The 15,786-nt window shown below is 40.3% G+C and overlaps 1 protein-coding gene across 6 annotated transcripts in view; it reads left to right on the top strand.

The window, feature by feature from the left end:
* The window catches only part of LOC122645974 (ADP-ribosylation factor GTPase-activating protein AGD2-like), a 128,664-nt gene that overhangs the window by 110,631 nt on the left and 2,247 nt on the right, over positions 1 to 15,786 (top strand). For 5 of the 6 annotated variants that reach the window (XM_043839409.1, XM_043839408.1, XM_043839410.1 and 2 more), the window contains 2 exons: positions 3,991 to 4,081; positions 9,526 to 9,986. In XM_043839409.1, the coding sequence (XP_043695344.1) occupies positions 3,991 to 4,081; positions 9,526 to 9,986 (552 nt within the window). Of the gene's footprint in view, positions 1 to 3,990; positions 4,082 to 9,525; positions 9,987 to 15,786 lie in introns of those variants that run through there. The other variant, XM_043839414.1, reaches the window with a different exon arrangement.

Genomic DNA, 15,786 nt, shown 5'->3' with positions numbered 1-15,786 from the left:
TCCACTTCCACCAATCACTCTATTCTTGGTTTCAATCATTTATACAACTAATTTAGCTCTAACCTCATCCATGGCAAGTGTGGCCTTTGCTACATCTGGCTCCATTCTGTTCACAACATTCCTTAGGGCACGCAATAGATCCGGTCTACACCCTATATCATTGGAGTATTGGATATCCGGATTCAAATAATATGCTGCACATGATTTGTAATGGATGGTTAGAAACCTAGAAATTCTAATAATAAATAAATAAATAGTAATTTACTAACTACTAAGTGTTTAAAATGAAACCAAAGTCATATACTTATAAGATTACCTGCCCAATGAACATCTTGAACCAACATATTTTCCCATCGATCGGATATAATCTTCAAATACTTCTTGTTTGATGTTGGGTTATTCTCATGTATTTTTCTCTTCACACATCCCATGGCCTCTACCATCTTACCCATGGTCTGCTCTTTATCCCCATCAACCTCTCGAAGCAGACAAAAGAGTGGCATCATAACATTATAAAGTCGGCCCAACGCAGCCCAAAACTTTGAGGAGGTGACAAGATCTTGAACAAATCTCCCAATTTCAAACCTTGCATAATTGCTAGTCAACCACTCAATAGAGGTGAACATCTGTAGCAGCCCATGCTTTTGGGAAATGAGGCTATCAATTGCAATGTAATTTGTTGCAAATCTTATTGTTGCAGGCCTCACTAAATCCCCTTGTGTGTAACTCCTCATCAATGCCAAAACCCAACTATGGTTGTAAATAAAGTTGGTGATTTTCCTTGCATTACCAACCAACTTTTGGACCTTGGGCAATTCTCCTATGTCCTTGAACATCAAATCTATGCAATGAGCTGCACATGGTGTCCAAAATAGATATTGCCTCTTTAACATAAGCAACTTACCAGCCTTCTTGAAATTTGCTGCATTGTCAATTACTACTTGGACAACATTTTCTTCTCCTATGTCCTCCACAACTTCATCCATTAACTTGTACAAGTAATTGGCGTCTTTGATTTCACTAGATGCATTGACCGACTTGTGGAAGATCGTCCTTCCATCACAGTAGATAAGAAAATTGATGATGGATAATCTTGTTGGTCCACTCCATCCATCACACATGATGGTCACTCCATTTAGTGGCCACTTCTCCTTGAACCTTTCCACATACTCATGCACCTCTTGGACAATTTCATCCAAGTAAGGCTAGCAATCTCATGAGGTGTGGGTGGTTTAACATTTTTCCCACACCACTGAATCTCCTTTACCATGGCCTTGAAGTGGGGATCTTTGGCCTTATGTGGTGGAATCATAGAACTGTGGAACCATCTGGAGATTGCTCTGCCTATCTTTTTACTAAGTGTTTTGGGTTGAAAGCTTTCTTCAATCCTCTGTTGGCCAGCATCCCTTGGTCTATAGACATTAGGATCCATGTCTCTGATATCTGGGCTCTTCTTTCTCTTACCCTTTCCACTCTTTGTAAACCGGTCAAACATCCCCTTCACACTAGTTACTCTGCTAAGGCCAACCGGCTGCTTACCCTTACTTAGAGATGGACGACAAGAGGAGCCAACACCAATATCTACAGGGCCCTGCTTGGGTCGAGCTGATTGACTTCTAATCAATTGCTCAGCTCTCCATTGTTGCTCTTTTGCTTCATGTCTTGATTGTTTCATCGCCAATGCCAACTCTGGGTCCTCCTCTGCTTCCTTATCCGATCCTTCATAATCTTCAAAATCTTCCATCAAATTTTCGACCAATGCATCAACATCATCATGTGCTTGCTTGGATTTTTTATTGGAATCTCTAAGGTGTTTTTGCATTACCCTACTTAACTCTACAGGGCACTTTGTACACTTGGAAACATTTCCATATCCTCCTGCCATGTGCTCTTTTTGCCAAGTTACCCCACCTCCAAGATGTTGGGTGTCACAGAAGTTGCACTGTGTATGCAATCTATTATTGTTTATTTTGGTACAATAAGACCACCTAATGTCTTGTTGTCGCGGTATCGTCCTAAATACCAAACAAAAGTAGATAACTATATAAGATATATATTAAACAATATTCAAATCCACACATCAATAATTTATTATTTATACAAGTATAGACAGACATTATGATGCATGTCATGCATTGCATCATTTTCATGTATTTACTACCTAGCAAAGTTGACCTAAACAATATTTAAACATTTTTATATTTTCTACAACTAGTTACACATTATTTACTTTTTTAAATAATGAAAAAAAATGACATAATGTACTACATATATGAATCTAAGTCTTTGATTCTATTTCAGCCAATTATACATTTTATCAAACTATAATGAAAGAGTATAGATGGAAAAATCAGATTTTTTATAGTTTTTTAAGTATTTTATAAATTCAGAAAATACCCAAAAAATAAAAAAAAAATACAGATTTTAGGGTAAATGTATAATCTTCTTGGGATGTCATACATCTATACATAATGTACTCCATATATTATAAACATTACCATTTGTTTTAAAGATAAGAAAAAAAAAAATTCATTTTAAAGAAGGAATTTTTGGTTTTGGGTAAAAATGGTCAAAGAAACATGGATTTGAAACCAAATCTTTGTAAATGCATACAAAGAATGCAATTTCTATGTTTGTTTAACATATTCTCTTTGATTCATACCAAAAAACATACCAATAATCAAAGATTAAAGCAAAAGATTCAAGTTGTTTTCAAAAAACTTACCTAACCCTTCAAGAACAGCTTTTGAATTCGAATGTGGGCTGTTAGATCCACCAAATGATGTGATTTCAGCTCCTCTAATTCGTTTTTGGCAAAGAATTGAAAGCCCTCAAGAAATCTTACCCAAAAAGCAAGTTTAAATGTGTTTTTGGAAGGGTTTCTCAAAGCTGGGAAGAGTTTTTTTCCGCCAGGACTGTTAGAAATCGAGTTTCAGGTGACAAGAATGAAATGGCCATGTGTTTTTTAAGTTAACGATACGTATCGAGACGTCTCGAGTCGTCTCGATATGTATCGTTATGTATCGGTCGATACATATCGATACATATCGAGACGACTCGATACGTCTCGATACGTATCGTTTTTTAAATATAATAAAATAATATTTTTTAAAAACTCTCGGCTGTATCGATACGTATCGATCGTATCGTATCGTATCGGTACGTCTCGGTCGATACGTCTTGATACAGTCGAGACATTTGCATTTTTTTAAAAAAAAGATACGTCTCGGCCTGTATCGTGTCAATCACAGCCAATACCTAGACGTATCGGCCAAGACGATACGATACGGTCCGAGACTTAAATCCTTGGCTGAACCTCCTTCACCCCGGCTTTAATGCACTCCACTATTGAAAAGTTAAAAAAAGGAAAAACCCAAATCTCTATTGAACCCCCGCATTCTGAGTTCAGACGAGGAGTAAAGAAACTTTCTCGTTCCTTCATCCCATGATAAAAACCTACTGATTGCAACTTAAAGAAGGACAAAAATAACTAAACAAAAGGAAGTAATTAACGGAGAAAGCATTGGACATGATACCATTTCAATATTATTCTTGATTCATAATATCTCTGTGGTTGGCTCTTCAAATGATTTCCGACTCTTTCTTTTAAAGATGCTTCTCTAGAAATGGGCCAAGGGGAGTGGGCATTGCTGTGCCTGTGAAAAGTAAAGAAAAACAAGTAAAATAAATCCTGACTGCACCATCAGGTGCATTTTGTGTCCATGTGTTTACCTCTGAGCTTGTATAACCAATGTATATGTATGTTCATAAAAGTTACTTGTTGGTTATGTTATCTAGGCTAAACAAACTTGGTGGCTGGAGCATCAACATATTTACAAGACACCCTATTTTTCAACAGTCATAATAATGCTTATTGCATGGCCTTTTTGGACTGCCTAGTTAGAGTAGGCCCTGGGTGACCTTGACTACAGTGTCCATTTTCTAATTGGGTGCAAATTGATGGCTTTTATTTGTTTTGATTCCATGCAGAAGTGATGAGTCAAATGCGGTCTTATTATCTGTTACCAAACCTGGCCCCAAAGACTCTATTTTAAAAAAGGAGAAATATATTCATTCGAAGGTACTTGTTTGGATTCATTACTTTTGTAGTTTTGTTATCTGGATGTAGTTTGTAGTTCTTTTTTCTGTTGATCAGTGCATACGGGTCCTTGTGATATTCCAAAAAAATAAAGTAGTAATCGTGTTAGTGATGAGTTTCTAGAATCCTAAAGGATTAGGCTCATAAACTTAGTTTAAAATCAGAATCACAGAGAATAAGTAATGACCAGAATTAAAAGAATTTCAATAAACTGTAATCAAAAGCTCAGATGTGCCTTATATTCTGATTGAAGATCAGAATCTGATAGGGGAACAAACTGTATAAAATCTGGCCCAGATCTGATGGCCTGATCTGGAAATATGCAAGTATCTTACAGGAATTAAGACACTTGATACAGAAGTTCCAGAACAGAAATAAAAACCAGATTCTAATATATTCAAAACCAGAAACAATTTGTTATCGGCATATCAAACAGAACTCAGAATTCATAACAGGAAACAACCTGATTCTGTAACAGAAGTTTTGAATTCATACTCGAAATTCTAGAATTTGAATAGCAATAGGACTCTAAAGACTTAAAAGTCAAAATCAGATTTTGAAACTGTAGAAATGTTCAAAATAAAATCCGATTGCTAAATCTGAAGTATGATTTGAAGTCTCTGACTTGAGCAATAGAGAAACTGAAATTCCTGCAAGCAAAGTATGCGCAAGAACAGAACAGAAATCCAAAAGTGCTGATCTGATTTGATGATGGATTGGTTGAAGAAGAATGACAGAAAGAAAAATTGACATCAACCAAGTGTCCCACCTGGAACTAGACTGACATCCCATCAGCCAACCTCAGCATTTCACCAAGGGTTAGTTGCATCCCCCAGTTATATTCTGAATCCCACAGAGCAGGAAGAAGGCAAAAGCTAATTCTATCCAACAGAAAAATCGTGGGGGTGGGCTGTAACCCTTACATTGCTTTATAGAAACTGCAAACGTTGAATCATATTGGCTTTAGGAAAGCTATCATCAGCCAATAGGGAATAACCTGGAAAAAGAAATAACCAAAACAGACCAGGATTCTTTCCTATTGCGCAAGATGGAAAGGAAGTCTCCTACCCAAACTAGAGCTTCTAAAGACTGAAGGAAACTAACCAATAACATGACTGGAATTAATAAGGAATATTACAGCCTTTACAAATAAATAAATAAACAAAATATCAGCCCTAAAAGTCTCCCACGATCTGGTTTTGAGTGAACCAGAAACACCCAAGCGTCAAGGCTTGGTCTGAACCAGAACTTAGGTCAAAGAAGAACCACAGGCCTGGTTTAAGTAACTGAGGCCTATTCTGATGCTGGTTTCTGCGCTGGTACTTCAAGGAGCACCTCTTCTCTGCGCCACTTAACTATCAAGAGTAAAATTAATGCAATTTTAGCTGTGTTGATTTCAACAGTTCTAGCCTTTTTATTTTGAATTCCCAGCTAGAACGCTATTCAAAATGTGCAAGGTAACAACGTAAACCAAAAGTGTAGTCACCTTAACCACTAAATACAGCTTACAGAGCAGTTCTCTTCTTTATTATTTTATTTATTTCATTCTATTTTTTTTGGAGATGTGGAGGAAATATTTAATGAGTCGGTGAGAATTCTTGATTCTTTAAATTGTCTATACCAAATAATCTTTTTGCATTGCAATAAGTTAGAATCCTCACATATCTACAATTAAAGAAGTTGCATTTGTAACAATATCAAACGATCTTTAATATTAGTGGAGTACAAAGAAAAGAAGAGGAAAGAGAACTGAGAAGGGAGAAAATAGGAGATCAAGTAGATGGCTCCCTATGCCAGTGAAGGTGAGCAAGGGGGGGGGTCTGCTAGAGATAGGTTAATCTTGCAATGTTTTGGGCTTGAGGCTGCTCCAGTTAAAATTCCTCTCCCCCTCCCGGTTTAGTAGTGTCCCCCTTTTCATTCAGTAAAGCTTAATGTGGATGGGGCGTGTCGGGGCAACCCTGGAGAAGGGGGGGGGGAGGAGGAGTGATTAGAAACACTGGTGGTGCTGTCCTGGCAGCGTTCTCTAACCACTACGGATTGTGCACGAACACTCAAGCTGAACTCAGAGCTTTGAGAGATGGTCTTAGATTGTGCCGAGAGCTGGGTTTCACAGAGGTAGTAGTGAATTCAGATTCAGCCAACACAGTGAGAATGGTGAACTTACGGAGGTGCAGCCTATGGAAAGGTTGGTACTGGTTTAATGAGATTTTAGCGCTGATTGAGGCTACTCAGGCGACAGTGGATTTTGCGTATAGAGAAAGCAACAGGGCTGCTGATTGGTTGGCCAAGCGGGCTTGTGAGACAAGGTCATCGGTCACTTTCCAGCAGGATGATTTGCCCTCAGGAACCTTCCAAGTAATCATCAGGGAGGATAGGGAGGGCCTGCCGGTCCTTAGAGTCTAATGTGGGTGGGGGTTAAGGGGTTACAGGTTGTTCGCATGGGTTTGGGGTAAGGTGGAATGTCCCCCCTTGTATTCTTTATTCTTTGATTATTCAATAAAGTTTTGGGGCTGCCCCGGGTCCCAGGTAAGTTCGGGTTAAAAAAAAAAAAAAAAAGAAGAAAGAAAGTAGATGGTAGAATACCCTATCAAGTGTCACACCCCGGCCCGGTTTATAAGGGCCAAGTGTGACTGGATGTATCTCACATCCAATCAACCCACCAGGATCGCAAGTGCAGTACTCTATTCGCAATTTCATTCATAATAATCAAAATTTAAATGCAGCGGAAGCAATTAAATAAGGCAATAAGACAGTAATAAAGAAGAACTAGTGATAACAGTTATATTTATATGAACATTTATGTACAAGAGAGTTACATTGGTGATTCACAAAAGGAGAACTCAAAGGCCCAAAAAGACTATATACAATAATTACTACAAAAGTGTTATAACAAAAGAGGAAGAAAGAGCCTGATCATTCTTGAGGATCAGGAGAACGCGCAGTCATCGCAGGAACACGAAGCATCGTGCTCAACCAGGAGAGGAGTATCAACTCCATGAGCAGCAGGAGAGTCCTGAGTAGGAGGAATCCTCACAGAAACACTAGCAACAACGAGAGTAGTTTCATCTGTAAGAAAAATAAGGATATTCACGGGGGTGAGCTCTCTACTGAGCCTAGCAAGGGAATACATGCAAACAAACACAATAATTCATGATGCATGTTCTAATCTGGCATGCTCCTAACATGGATACTAAGTCTCATGAGGTATAAGTACTACTGTGATAGATGCTAACCTCGGTCCCGGAAACACATAACCAGACGTCGGTCACCCGAGCGAAACCATTCTATCACGGCGAGGACCCGCTAGTTCAGACATGTCACCAGGCAGCCCAAACAGCAGACCCCCAAAGACCAACCCTACTGTTTATTCCCACAGCGGAGTACACACGCTAACATGGGACAGTGAATGGTACCCCGGCATACCCTTCGGCTGTACCACAGGTTGTCTAACACCTCTTCCCCTGTTGGTAAGGGACGTAGTACTGGGTGATGATATACAACCTAGCCCAGTGCAATCTATTCATGATGGCACATGTATGGATAGCTGAATTATAAAAGTACAGTACTTCACCATCAATAAATTCACAATAACAATAAATATCAATGCAATGCAAAATGCCAATGCAGCCTAGTTCACATGCAGATTCTAGTGCAATAAATACAAGTTAAGAAACTATATGCATCTGAGTAGTTTTAATGATGCATGAAATGGTATTCAAAACAACAGGAAATTAAAGTGATAAACACGCCAAAAATTAAAATCAAGTTCCCTTACCTGTACAGTAGACTAGTCCTAGCCAAATACTTTCCAAAAGATCCAGTCAAGATAGAGAAAATACAGGAATTACAGCCCTAAATCACATACAAATAACATCCATTAGGTTCAAATAGAAGCTAAGGGCAACCCCAAGATACTAGGGCAGCAGGGGCACGAAAAGGAGCAGCCGGATTCAGAGGGATACAGGGCCGGACGTCCAGCTCTAGGCCTGCAACTGCATCTGGCCCTGAGGCCGAATTGGGGGTTTTGCTCCTAATGGTCAGATCTTGACATGCATGCCCTGAATTTCATGATCTAAGTCAATATTAAGGTGGGTCCAACTAACCTCATTAATTAATTTGAAAAATTCAACTCAAATTTTTGGATTTTATCAATCAAACCCAAATTTCATATTTAGGGTTTATGAATTGGCCATTAGAATCAGCAATTGTGTTCAATAGAGGGACAGCCATGAAGATTCAGGTATGGTTGAACCCAAACAACACTAAAACAGTAAGAAATTAGGTGGAACTTCCATTATTTAAGCTTGGATTAAAAGCTTTAATGGCAGAAATCTATTAGGCATGATTAGGCCTGAAGAATAGAGAAAGAGAAGGTGGAAAGAGCATGGATTCATGGCTTACCTTGGTACAGCAGTGAGCAAAGATGAAGACAGCCCAAGTCTTGGGCAATAAAGTCTCCTATAGGGATTCCCAAGCTTCAATTTCAATTACCAAACCAAAGCCCCAAGTATAGAGCTCCCTTCTTCCTTCTTTTCCTTCTTCTCTTTTCTTCTTCTCTAAGGTTCCCAAGCTGAAATCATTTTCTCCCTTCTTAGTGATTTGTGAATAGTGTATGATTTATTAGATTAGTTACATATATATAAGTAGTGCTTTAATTAGATAGTGTTTGGTTTGTTTTAGAAAGAAAGTAGAATCTATTTTTAGAAATGCTTCTTAAATCTTATTTTTTATTAAAATTACTTATTACTTAGATTATTCTAACTACATAATGTTGTCTTAAAATTTCAAAGGTAAACCGGGTACGGGTAAATGTCGGGAATAGGATTCCCCACTGGGGAAATGGGTCCCACAGGGGCAAATTTACTAAAATACCCCTATAACTCTAATTGGTCGTACATAACACTACAAGAATACATTTAAATTATACGTACATTGAGTTTAATTAAGGAAGAGGTTCTGCATAGCCGCCAGGTAGCAAATCCGACACAGGTAACTCTGGTGCGGGGTTCCACAGGGGTCCTCTGACTCTAGAAGGGCAAGTTGGGAAGAATCCCTGGAATCCTCCATAGGAGTGTCGAGAGATTCATCGGTATCCTCGACCGATGCAGCCCATAACATCAATGCCACCATAGACTCAAAGCTGAAACCTGAAATCACACAAGTTCCAAAAATTTAAAATTTATTGCGGATTTCACATCAAGTCCCTATGGTTTAATTATAAAAGAAAAGTATAAAGGCCAAATTACAAGAATATCCCAGTGTCTAATCGATACTCTTAACACTCCCCCTCAGGCTGCAGTATATTTGTCAACTGCCCAGCTTTGAACATAACTGTACAAAAGAACCTTAAATTCTGTGATCATTTCTTGATTTTAACTTTTTTGGTTGGGGCATGAGACAACTCATACCTATTTGCATTTATGCAGTATGTAGACAAACTACTGGTCATCAGAGAATCTAGTGGACCTGAAAATTCTTCGTTTGCCACCCGCATTTGGGAAGCTGTTAGAACTAATAACTTAAGGGCAGTATATCGTCTCATTGTGACATCAGAATTTAATATCAATACCATCTATGATGAAGTTGATGGTGCTGATCTTTGTCATCTTCCTTGTACACCGGACTCACATGATGGTTTTCAGACATTGGGGAAAAAGCAGCCTGATCCGGAGGCATGTGATAGAACTAAGGACTCCAGTGAGCCAGAAAGCTTCCTGCAGGGATGTTCCTTGTTGCATTTAGCATGTCATGTTGGTGATCTTGTGATGCTCGAGCTGTTGCTACAGTTTGGTGCTGACATAAATATGCGTGATTTCCATGGAAGGACTCCCCTGCACTATTGCATTTCAAAAGGAAAAAATCCATATGCCAAATATCTTCTTAGAAGGTAATATTTCAATTTTAATGGTATTGATCAATTTGTGGCTACATGGGTCTTACTTTCTGTGTTAACAATGAAAGAATGAGAATGATATACTGATTTTCTGCTTATATTATTGCGGAATCCACTTTAACTGCCTTGCACATACAAATAAAGTGACCTAATCAGCCTTTCATTATGATTTTGGTGTAATCAAGCTTTTATTTTCTTTGAATAGACAAATGCTTCCTGGACAGAACAGTTTATTTGTAGAGTAGGAAATGTTGTGGATTTTGGGCATTGATTGAATGGTCAGTACTCCACAAAAAAGTGACAGAAGCAGCTCACATCCTAGTTCCCCCCACCCCCACCCCCCCCCCCACCAAAAAAAAAAAATGAATTTAAAGTAATTCCATGGGTTCCTTCTCCGTACTATCAATGATTTTCATTTCACTTTGACTGTCCTATTGCGGCAGCAATTTGGAAAGGTATCTTGATCAAATGCTGGCCATCCCCTAGAAGAATCCTTCCTTTCTCCCGTGAGTGAATTTGGATTGATATGACCTTTGCCAGTTCCTCTATCTGTGACACGGTGGGAAAGCTTGCTTTTTGTGCAACTCTTAACCATATTTGGATGGAGCGTAATTTCAGGAAATGGACCTCCAACTCTAGGTCTTATCAGTAGATTTGGGATTCCATTTCTTTTGAAATTAAGGCGAAATTATCGTCAGCTTCTCCCTCTTCTTGCCTTGACACCCCAAGGAACAGGCTCATTGTTGTCTCCTAGGGCCTATCTTCTGTCTCTCTTGTTCCTCTTGCCCCTCATATCTAAGGCGTTGGCTTTCGATTCCTTGTTTTGTTGCTCCCCTTTCGGGGCCTTGTAATTTTTTCTCTCTTTGGTAATGAATTTTTTATTCAGCCAAAAAAAAGATTGGATGCTTCTGGAAAGCAATTCGAGTGCTAGAGTGAAGAGGTAAGAGGGAGAGGGGACAACCTTGGCGATTGCCAATAGAGGAGGATAAAAAAACCGACAGGACTACCATTAATAAGTAGTACCGAGAAGAAGGGGGGGGGGGAGGAAATTACAATGGTAGATCCAATTAACAAAGGTGGATGGGAAGGAGATCTTTTGCATGACACTGGTAGTAATTTACTTGTTTATTTAGTTGGGGATTACTTGTAACCTTTTATTTTATTGAGTTGGGTAGATTACATAGGAAATAATTTCATATTTTCCTACATTGTTTATTTTCCAAAACAGATTAGGTTTTGTATTATTTTGTAAGGAATTTTATCTTTATACATTGGCTTGTAATCCATCGATGATATAGAGAATGGAATGAATGGATAGCTATTGAGTTATTTTGGAGTCCTACGGTGTTAGCCTATTGGCTGAATGTTCTCTTTCCTTCTTCTCGTGCTCCTTGGTCTGAGACTGAACCTCTCCTTAGGTAAGCTCCGCTTAGTTCTTCCTGTTTCCTTTCTTTTTTCTTCTCCATCTTCCTTGTTGTCTTACCTTTCTTCTATCTCACTGTTACTTCTATCGTTACCTCTGTTCAGGGCGACACTGGCAGGCCCAAAGTTTGGGGTTTGATCTCCCTCCTACTGTGACCTTCCAATTTGAAATTTTGTGGGGTGCTCACAAGTCCTTGGGTGACTCGGACTGCCAAATCTGAGACTGAAATCCCATCTGGGTTGTTAGTTCTAAACAAAACTTCAAGTCTGGTCTTTCCTCTACTGCCAGACCAAACTTGCAGAAATATTCTCAGCTTTAACCTTGCTTTCGGGGAACATTATTGGTTTCATTTCAAGGGGGATATGAGTGGAGATTACCTACTCAAGGTTTCACTTCGATTGGGTATCTGATGAGAGAGTTTTCTCAAGTTTTCTGAAACTGTTACTGCAGGTTTGCTCCCCTTTGTGTTTTTCATCGTAAGGAAGAATACAACCTAGTGAAAAGTCTTTTAATTGTCACCATAATTTTTCTATTTCTGAAAATACCCATTCCTTTCATGTAAATCTCTCCCTATCATTTATTTCTTACCATTGCCTAGTCTACCCTTATTCTTTAAATACTAATCCTTTTTGTGTCCATGCCCTTCTAGTCTACCTAACAGCCCCTTAAAATACCCCAAGGGGTCAGCTCAGTTGGCAAAAGGCCAACTCCTCAAATACGAGGTCATGAGTTCAAACCACCTTGGTGCCTATCCCCCCCCCCCCCCCTAATTAAAGCTCTCCAATTCCAAAAAAAAAAAAAAAAAGAAAAACTTCATTTTATTCGGGTCTTCTTCGACAGGACTCCATTTGGACTGCCTCAGCCTCTTCTAATGCTTCTTGGGTTTGGCGCAAGATCATTGCTTCCCATCACCTTGTTCTTCATGCCATCCACTCCCAGATTGGCGATGGTCTCTCTACTTCTCTTTGGTTGGATCACTGACACCCTAAGAGGATCCTTCTCCACTTGGTCACCCCAAGAATTATTTATGCTTCTGGGCTTCATAGGCTTGCTCTGGTAGCGGACATACTCGATCATGCTGACTGGGCTGCCCCCCCTACCTCTTCCCCGACGCTGAACCAAATTTGGAATGACCTTCAGTCCATCTCCAGAAGACCGCCAGGTAGAGGTGATTGTGTTTCCTAGTCAGCAAACAGCTCGCACTCGTTCTCATCCAAGGCAGCTTGGAATCTCATTCGGTGGAAAGGCCTGACGGCTGACTGGAGGAATCTTCTCTGGTTCAAGCATCATATCCCCTGCCAGTGATTCACAGTCTGGAGAGTCTTCACCAACTGTCTTCTAACTCAGGCCTTTCTTCGTAGTCGTCAGATCCAAGTCTCCCCTGCTTGCTACCTCTGCTGGAACAATGTGGAAGACTGGAACCACCTATTTTTTGAGTGGCCTACTTCGAAGGCCATTTGGAAAGGCATTCTGAGCAAATGCTGGCCTGCCCCTAGAAGCATACTTATCAAGGGGGAAGGCGGCCAGGCGTTTTAGAGGGTAAAAAAATCAAGGCGACACCGTCATAGCGGCAAGTTACCCGCCATGGCGACCAAGGAGCCTGGACGCCATGGTGACGCCTTGATAACTATGCCTAGAAGAATTCTCCCTTTCTCCAATAATGGATTTGGGTGGATATGACCTATGCCGAATCCTCTATTTGTGACACAGTTGGAAAAATGGCTTTTTGTGCTGCCCTCAATCATATTTGGATGAAGCGTAATATCAGGAAATGGACCTCCAACTCTCGTTCTTATCAACGGATTTGGGATTCCATTTCTTTTGAAATCAACTCGAAGCTATTGTTGTATCCTGGGGTCTCTCTAATGTCTCTTTTGTTGCTCCAGCTCCCCTTAGCTGAGGCTATGGCTAGCTATTTGCTCTTGTAATTCCCCCTTGGGGGCTCTTCTTTGTTTTTTTTTCTCTCTTTGGTAATGAATTTTTTTATTCACCCAAAAAAAACAGCCCCTTAAAATTTCTGGTTATTTACCAAACTATCATTCCTTTTTAAAACTTGGAGTATTTTTTATTATTTTATTTTGGGTGAATAAAAATTCATTACTAAAACCCCAAAAGTAGGGGAGGGGAAAGAAGGGGGGAATACACAGGGGAAAAGGAGGGGGGGAGCTATACAAAACAAAGCCACAGGCCTAGGGGCCCTGGCTGGGAGAGCAAAGGAGAGAAGAATCTAAACCCCAGGTAACAACAATGTGCCTGTTCCTTGGGGAGTCTAAAAGAGATCTATGGGGAACCATATGAAGCCTAGAACTGACATAAAAAAAGATGGCTTTCCAAGTCATGTCAATAGACCGGGAGTTGGAAGTCCATCTACGAAGATTCCACTCCATCCAAATGTGAGAGATGGCAGCACCGAACACAAGCTTACCAACAGTGTCACAAATAGAGCTACCAGAAAAGGACATATTGAGCCAAAGCCACTCCCGAGCGAAGGGAAGGTGTCGTCTAGCCCAGGGCCAAATGGACTGAAGAGCTTTTTTCCAAATAGAGGAGGCTAGGGGGCAAGAAAAGAAAAGGTGATCCACGTCCTCTCTAACATTCCAACAAAGGATATAGGAGGGGGAAACAGGGATGCGGCGGTGGATGAGGAAGGATTGGGTAGGGGGCAAAGGTTTAAGGTTCTCCAGACATTGAAGGAGTGTCTAGGGATATGGCCTTTGAACCAAACAAGATTACGCCAAGGGACAGGTTGGCCTTGAGGTCTAACAAAATTCCAAGCGGAGCGTTAACAAAACATACCCATGTGGGAGGGGAGCCAGGTAACTTTGTTCGAATGAGTGGGATGGGGGGTGGAGGGGGGGGGGGGGGAGAGGCCCAGACCTGGGTGAGACCGGAGGGGAAGGGGGTAGGGGGGGACCAAGAGCCACTGGAGATAAAGAAAGAGGGGCAGATTTGGGGATACCAATAGAGTAGACCCCACGGGCACCCAGAAGGTTGAAAAGGACTCCAGCAGGATGCCAAGGATCAAGCCAGAGAGAGATGGAGGTACCATCAACGATCACAGAGGAGGTGGCACTAAGGGCAAGGGGACGAAGGAGAAGGATTTTTCGCCAGACCCAGGAGGGGTCCGCACGCTGGGGAACAGTCCAGATTGAATAATTTTTGAGGAGGTAAGAGTAAACCCAATTAATCCAAATAGATTCCTGCTTGGAGGAGATTTTACAGATCAGCTTGAGGAGGCCTGCAATATTGTAATCACTAATACGGCGGATGCCCTGGCCTCCTTCAGATTTGGGCCGGCAGATTGGAGTATTGTTGATTGGGTGGGCGGGCCCCTAATGCAATCTGGACAAGGGTTTTCGAACCCAGATTGCGTAAAAAATAATTTTACTTTTATCATCGAGGGTTATTTACTTCTCTCAAAAATTTCTCATGAAACAAATGGAGCATTCTTTTTCCTGTGACACAAATTAAAGGACACATGAAGACCTTGACAAAAGAGAGATTTATATCAGATCTTGATCAACTCAAGTAATATCTAACTCTACCTCAAATCATTTTGAAACCAAAGAGATTTAGGTTTATATAGGATCCATCTACAGGCTGCTTAGTATACAGAAGCTCTCTTCAACTTGGTTATATTAACTATAGCCAAAAGGTTAGCACCCCAAAAGTTAAATGAAATGTAGGAAACCCTTTCTGTAGTCCCAGTCTGGACTAAATTTTATGTCTAGTTAATTACTTTGTATAGACAGATCCACGTAAGAAAATATACTGGAAACAAGAAGGTTTGCTAAATAGGGTTTCTATGGTTTCCTTCAATCCTCATGGTCTTCCTTGGAGCTCATGAGAAACAGTGTATCAGGGTGGCAATAGGTAAGGCAGTTGGGGTTCAACCAGGTGTAAATGCAATGTGAGCTTCTTGAAGATGATTCAGGAATACAAACCCCTTTGGTATGGTTCCCTCAAATAGCAACATTTGTATATTGGACCTACATATGGATCCAGGAGTTCCAATGAGCACAAAATAAATAAAAGAGGGAATATGGAATGGGACTGACTTTCCTGCAAGCCTTGAACTCCCTGTCAGAAGTTGAACCAACCACCTTTTTATTTCCTTGGAAGACTCTATACACCATGTCTCTAGTTATGAGTTTAAAAAGATGATTCGTACAGTAGTTGTGATGGTTAATCACCATAGGTACCTAGGTATTTATATGTCATCTATCTTTTTGTTGCATGTCAATCATGGTTTTAAAAGTCTGGATTGGATCGGGCAGATTGCTCAATCTGGAACCGAATCGGTCCTTACTGATCCGACCGAGAAATGGGGCAAGTCAAGCACTCTGATTAGGGATCTTTTGGATCAGTTGT

This window comes from Telopea speciosissima, chromosome 11 (genome assembly GCF_018873765.1).
Source record: "Telopea speciosissima isolate NSW1024214 ecotype Mountain lineage chromosome 11, Tspe_v1, whole genome shotgun sequence".
NCBI classification, from domain to species: domain Eukaryota; kingdom Viridiplantae; phylum Streptophyta; class Magnoliopsida; order Proteales; family Proteaceae; genus Telopea; species Telopea speciosissima.
This window is presented reverse-complemented; position numbering and strand designations above follow the sequence as displayed.